At 36.7% G+C, this 7078-nt stretch overlaps 1 protein-coding gene across 50 annotated transcripts in view; it reads right to left on the reverse strand.

Annotated features, from left to right (window-relative positions):
• The window catches only part of LOC18423397 (ATP synthase subunit B), a 45974-nt gene extending 43124 nt beyond the window's left edge, over positions 1-2850 (reverse strand). For 21 of the 50 annotated variants that reach the window (XR_016053370.1, XR_016053365.1, XR_016053367.1 and 18 more), the window contains exon 1: positions 2376-2788. Coding sequence is in view for 28 of the 50 variants with exons in the window: in XM_088863848.1 (XP_088719974.1) it covers positions 2376-2495 (120 nt within the window). In the remaining 22 variants the exon portion in view is untranslated. Of the gene's footprint in view, positions 1-2375 lie in introns of all 50 variants that reach the window. The other 29 variants (XR_016053371.1, XR_016053373.1, XR_016053372.1 and 26 more) reach the window with 8 other exon arrangements.
• Between the last annotated feature and the right edge of the window lie 4228 nt (positions 2851-7078).

Below are 7078 nucleotides of genomic sequence, written 5' to 3' on the forward strand. Positions count from 1 at the left end.
GCTTCAGATGGGAAAGATAAAAAGAGAGCTGGATGAATATCTTCTATTTATTATATGTATGCTCACTTTTGTGCTATATAGATGTATCTCTTTTTTATTTTCTTATTTTTTGGGAACAGACACACACATAGAACGATATATATATATATATATATATATATATATATATATATATATATATATATATATATATATATATATAAACCATGCATCTGTATAACAAAGAATGAAATTCTGTATAACAAAAGTTGAAACCAGAACCTATCTTATTTGAATACATGCATGCATGCATGCATTCCAAAATAAAAAATTGTCTTCTATCGACACCCGGTTCCACTGCCATGTTGCATCAAGTTTTCAATGGCCACCATGTTTCGTGCATCCGACAGAATGAGAAGTCCAAAAATCAACTCAAAATACTAAATTTCAAAATGTTTATATTACTCATAAAAATGAAATGTACTTTACTCCAAATTTAAATTATTATTACATTATGTTTAGTAGACTATACAATTACAAAATACAGTATGTATACAAATGGCAATTGTAAAAGATACACAGTATTGTTACTTATAAATTCAGGAATGCTAATTTAAACAGAAACATCTAGAAAGCTAAACGGGGTCCAGGCCCATTATGGAGCCTCCCACGTCATTAAAAGAAGTTTGAAGGCGGCCAGGCCCCCTCCTGTTTCTCTTTCCTGCTATTTCCTTTTACAAAGGGCGTCTACGCCCATTATGGTGATTCCCACGACATTAAAAGAAGTTTGAAGGGGGCAGGGCCCCCTGTTTCTCTTTCCTTCTGTTTCCTTTTCTCTCTTCAGGATGTACAGGGGACAGTGGGCCATCCTCTTTTTCTGTCATATTTTCACATTTCAATTGGCAAAGTATTGGGAGCCCCTATTCCTATTTTCATTTTCCTCATTTACAAGGATTGGAGATGCAAGCCTTCACCCTCTTTAGTTTTTACTTTTTCCTTCGTAATAGGAGTGTGTCACCACACAATTTCCAAAAACAAAACCAAAGGAAAATGATTTGGGAAGAGATTTGTATCTAAAGAAAAGGCGACAATGACATTCCTAAAATGTACAGATGTGTGAAACAAGTGTTATGCAATGTTGACCCATGTAAAAAATAGAAGAAGAGAAACGTCAAGTTAGCACTGCTCTAGGGGCACATCCATTCAAAACTCTCAACAGACAATTAAATTCCATTGATCTTACTACGTCAAAGGAATCTCCCAATTGTGCTTCACATTAGGGACTGGGATTGAGGTCGTGGTGGTAGCACCATTTGAGCCTCAGCTACCGGTCTAGGTTTCCATTCCCACTGACACATTTGAAAATTGCTAATTAATTATAAAAACGGGTAGGGGCGGGTATTCCCCACTGATCTACCCAAAAAACAAAAAAAATGTGCATCACATTAGCCCTTCATCCCTTTCAGAGCCTTTTCCCTGCTGCACTCTCACAACTTGAAACTAAATTGTGTGTTTCATTAGCCCTTGAATAGGAAGATCAGAAGATGTAAATTCAAAAATTCAAATCGTGTTCAACATGTTGCTCAAACGTTAAAGCCTCACAATGCTTCCCATACTAGTCCCTACTAGGATACTCAGGCCATGACAAGTTCCAGAGAAGCTCTTTGAGTGCCCAGCACCTCCAGTTATTGGCATCTTCTGCCACCAATTCTTTTACATGAATATAATTCCCAGATTTTTCTTCATCTGCATTGTTCGTGCCTAGACATTATTAAGCCCTTAAGATCCAGAATTCTTTCATCGGTGAAGCCCACACCTTACCCTTCCACTACCTCTCAAACTTGTAGGCAACATTGCATGGCAGGCTGTCTCCGAAAGTCATACATTGGAGATTTCTCCTTGGTGATCAGGAAAAAGCCACAGAACATTGTTGCACCCGTGAAGTTAAGACTAGAGGCTATGAAGCCATTAATCACTAACAAACACATTACAACGCTATGACACATGCTTAATCGGAATTAAAACGCCATCTATCGTAACGATGAATTGGTATGCATCACATATAATTCTACGAGGGCCATATTATTATATAATCAGCATATCTACATTGAAGGCAATTCTATTGTTGACTCCCTTGCTAAAAAAAACCCTAGAGTATAACCAATCGTTGTCCATTAATCTTTGTCTATTCTCACTGTTATGAACCCCAAAATGTGTTATGTAATGAGAATTATGAGATACCCCATTAACATATTACAGTATGTCAGAAAGCATAAAAAGCACCATGAGGCAGCCACTAAACCATAGTTGCCAAAAGCCCCCACCTTAAACCAGGACAAGGCAAAATGAATTCACCAAAAAGGATTTCTGTTAAGAAGGAAGGAGATGGCATTTACCATGAAAAGCAGGAAATCAGCGAGGAAACGATCAGAAGAGGGGTCCCCTGAGGAGAAGCCCTGAGCGTCCATGAAGGACAGTATCCTTTGAATATCTTCCAGCTTTCGCAGAGCTTCCATTGCCACTTTGTTTCTGAGATGGACCTCTCTCTCCAAGGGAAAGATTGCTACCGCCAAATCTTAAATTGAGGGAAATCGTTTTCAACCCCTAGATTGGCATCGGGTTATTAGGTTCGTATTGAATTTTAGTACTGATGTAAAGGCTCGTGAATAGAAAGCAAAATCCCGTAACCCCAAAATTCACAAATTAAAACCAGAACCTTTTCTTTTCTTGTTTTGGGCTAAGTAAATTAAAAGCATAACCGAAGTTTTAAAACCAGGAATCAGGTCACGTGGTCCAGCATGGCCCTCCGGTGCACGATCCGGACCACCCCAATCGATTATATGAAGTAACAAAAATACTGAAAACAATAATGATCAGGGGTTGTATACTATGAGACTATTTATCTTTCTCGGTCACAATTGCTACTAGCCATTGGATGTCAAATGGAAAGACTTGGGTTATGTCACAAAATCCAAAAATTTATATATCTTTTAACTTTGAGTTAAATCAATGACATTGACAACCATCCAATTTGAAATATAATGTATAAAAATAATTGTAACCTCCTTGTACTAAAAATAAAAGGTGTGGTTTCTATAACGTTGCAATCTTAGGATTATCTGAAAATTTATTTTTATATCTAATTGTAAACTTCTAAACCCCAAAAATTGTTAAAATCAAGTAGATCTATAAACATATGAAAATATTGAAAATGGACGGTCTAGATAATGTGTTGCAAGATGCATTGTTTTTGAGACTCAAAATCTTTTTCATATTCATACATCTCGATCTCAAGAGGTTCAATGAGAGGGCTTTTCAACATTAAGACAACATTTTCCAATGGATTTTTGAGGTTCATCTTTAACTCTGCATTTTAAGGTTGCAACCTTATATCAACATATTTTCAAAAATAAATAGTCTCTTTGTATGCTTTTCCTAAAGATTAATATTGTCAACTATATATATATATTTATAGGAGAAAATTCTAAACAAAGTTGCAACTAATATTAAGAAGCAAGGTGCCACTCAAAAATCCAGTAGAAAGGAGTGTTTCGAAGTTCGAAAACCTTCCAACTGGTCATCTTGATCTTGAAATGTATGGACAAAAAGGGAAGAAAAGAATTTCAAATTCTTAAAAATAGTGCATCTTACTACAAGTTTTCAAGAGTGTCTATTTTCAAGATTTTCAAGTGCTTATAGAACTCTTCGATATGCATCATTTTTTAAATTTAAATTTCATAATTAGGATTAGACATAGATTTTCATGCTATCATAAGATTTTTGACACCGGAACTGCATATTCTGACAAAATTTAGAGGTGCATCTAAGGTAGGCACCTTATACAAACCTCACACATATTTAGATATATTACATGGTAAAAAGTATTTATAAGGTTGATCAAAAATCCTAGAAGAGTGTATTCCGATGTTAGAGAACCCTCCAATTGATCGACTCAACCTCAAGATGTATGACGTGAAGAAAACACGTTCTAAATCCAAAAACTAGTGCTTGTAATAATTTATCTAGACTGTCTATTTTCAAGATTTTCAATCATTATTTGATATGCTCTATATGTGCCATTTTTAAATTTTATAACTAAGGGTGAAAAAGAATTTCAAGCCATCTTAAGGTCTCAAGACTTTGGAACGACATCTCAAGCAAATTTGAGGTGTGTGCCTTACTTCTGCAATATAAAGAAGTGACCTTATACAAACCTCACCCCACATTCTATAATTGCTCCATTAATAAGTCACAAAGGGTGGACACATGTCACAATATTAAAGGTGATCCTATATGTAGATGAAGATTTAGGGCAAGTGACTTTAAAAAACACAATAAGTACTGAGAGAAGATGTACATGAGAGAGATGGTGTGAGAGATAGAAGGAAGAATGGTGAGAAGATTTATGTGTGAGAGAGAGAATCATTCTTTAGACGATCTTCCTAGTTACAAAATAATTTAGAAAGCTAGACAATACAATGTTTCCACCTTTAGAGATTTTAGGATATAGGCATGAGATTTTAGGATACGTATGAGTGAGAGATAAGAATGAGATTGAGGAGAGAGAAATTTTTTGTAGGTTGACATGGTTATCATGTGTAGATTCTCCCATTAAATTTCCTATATCTTCATCCCACTTCCAATTGGATAGGTTTGAGATTCGGAAACAAATATAGATAAATAGATAGATTTTATATCCCTTACAGACATAATCAAAGAAAGATATAATTCTTCTTTTCCCCCAATTGTATTCATATAACCCATGTTAGGCGGTGGGACCTCTCTCTCTACCTCCTTTAGGTTCAAAGAGAGAGGAGTTGGGCGCATCCCAATCTTTAGGATAGCTGCAATTGGTCTTACACTTAATAGAGAGATGATGATTCATTTGTTTTAAGAGCGACTGAGGCCTAAAACATGATTTGCACAATGGGTCACTATCATTTATTTTATATCACATTAACTAAAAAGCCTTTGATATTCTCACAGGAAAGCTTTCTATGCTTCCCCTACAACATAGAAGAATTATCTCCCCTCCCCCCCCCCCCCCCCCCCGCCCCCACCCACCCCCTCTTTTTTAACTATTAATTTAAAATAGGTGGCTGAGATTTGTTGACTCAAAATGTCATAAAATAAGGATCACGAGCTCAACTGCTAACCTTTCAAAATAACTGGTAAAAGAGGGAGAGACGGCTCTTGAAAGAGAGAGAGAGCACACAGAGCAAACAAGAGAGAGAGAGAGCACGCACCGGTAAAAGAGGGAAAGTGGGCTTCTTGGAGGAGAGAGAGAGCACGTAGAGCAGAGAAACCAGCGATAAAGAAAGACAGAGCACGCAGTGTACACAGCAGAGAAACCAAAGAGAGAGAGAGAGAGAGAGAGAGAGAGAGAGAGAGAGAGAGAGCACGAGTAGAACAAAAAAGAAGCTTGTCATATTTCATTAAAGAAGCTTGCCCTATTTCATTGAAGAAGCAATTCTCTTGCTCTCTCTCAAGTGGGGTATTGATTTTTGCTTCCTCTCTCTCTCTAGCCCCATAAGTAGAAGCTTTCACTCGCCTCTCTCTCAAGTGGGGTGCCATTTCTTTCTCTCTCTCAAGTGGTTTTTGAGTTTTGTTTACTCTCTATAAGAGTTAGGTCATATTCATCATTTCTCCTCTCGAGTTAGGTCATATTCATCATTTCTCCTCTCTCTCTCTATAAGTCAAAGTTGATAGTTTGGTTTCTCTCCCTCTCTAATTTAAGGGGTGAGATTTGGGTAGTCTGCTCTCTCTCTTTCTCTCTCTATCGCCATTCCCTTTTCTCTATCTCAGAAGTTCCCAAACAACAAAGTGGTCCCTTCTCATTGCTCTTTCACATCAAACGCCTTGAAGAGAAAGGGAGATCATACTTTTCATTTTCTTAAATCTTGATCCTCATTAATCTGATCAGTCATGAAAGATGATAGGACTTGTCTAAAATGTGAATTGCACTGTCATAAACAAGACCCCTTTCAAGAGTGCAGAACTAGGCCTGATTTGTAGAGAAAGATGAATGCCACAACACCAGAATAATCCGCTTCTCAATTAGTGTAATAATGTCATACTAGCCCAAGACTCACAACCAAAGAGATAGAAGAAGAATAACCAAGATGAGGTGGAAGAAAAACTTACATTCAAAGATGAAAAATGGGATACACAAAGGCATTACAATCTTAACACCCAAGATTAACTATAATACATGTGACCCTTGGGTACACAAAGGCATTACAATCTTGATACCCAAGATTAACCTTCAGACATGTGACCCAAGGGTACACAAAGACACAATATTGACACCCAAGATTAACTTAAAAAATGTGACCCCGGGGTACACAAAGGCATTACAATCTTGACACCCAATATTAACCTTTCTCACCACACACCTCTATTTAAATAGAGGTTTTTTACAACCATATTTACTACAAAAATTATCCACTTGCAACAACTACTAACCACCTAATAGTTTCATATCTTCCTACTACATAACTTTACAAGTACAACCTCACTATATCACCCATACTAAAACAACATAAAAACTAATATGGTTTCTAGAAAATACACTTTAACAATTTTAGCACTCCCTCTTAAAGTGATTTTCTAGAAGGATACCAAGCATACGCAATCATCTCCATCATTTTTTGAAATTGAAAATCCGGCCATTTAGCAAGCCACCAAAGAAATTCTCAAGTTCCACCAAGAAGGGCTGCATAACCCACCCTTGAATAGAGGTAACATTGGGAATATACTCACTCTTTAACCCACGAATGATGCATTGCTCATTCATGCCGCCGAAATTGGTTTTTCCAAATCAACGAGGGATCTCTAAATAAATATTATTGATCTTTAAGAAGAATTGGGAAATAGAAGGACCGCCTTGAGTTGACTTCTCAACTCAATAATAAAAGCATTCAACCTTACAATTGAATCCATCTTCAAAATGACAATTGATCTTCTTCACCAAGGGAGTCAAGACAATATCACAACAACCCTTGTAGCTTTGATACAATGTAGAGACACACGAATGCCACTACACCACAATAATCTGCTTCTCAATTAGTGCAACAATGTCACACTAGCCCAATACTCA

The sequence above is a fragment of the Amborella trichopoda genome, chromosome 4, assembly GCF_054954075.1.
Source record: "Amborella trichopoda isolate Santa Cruz 75 chromosome 4, AtrichopodaSantaCruz75HAP2 v2.0, whole genome shotgun sequence".
NCBI lineage: Eukaryota > Viridiplantae > Streptophyta > Magnoliopsida > Amborellales > Amborellaceae > Amborella > Amborella trichopoda.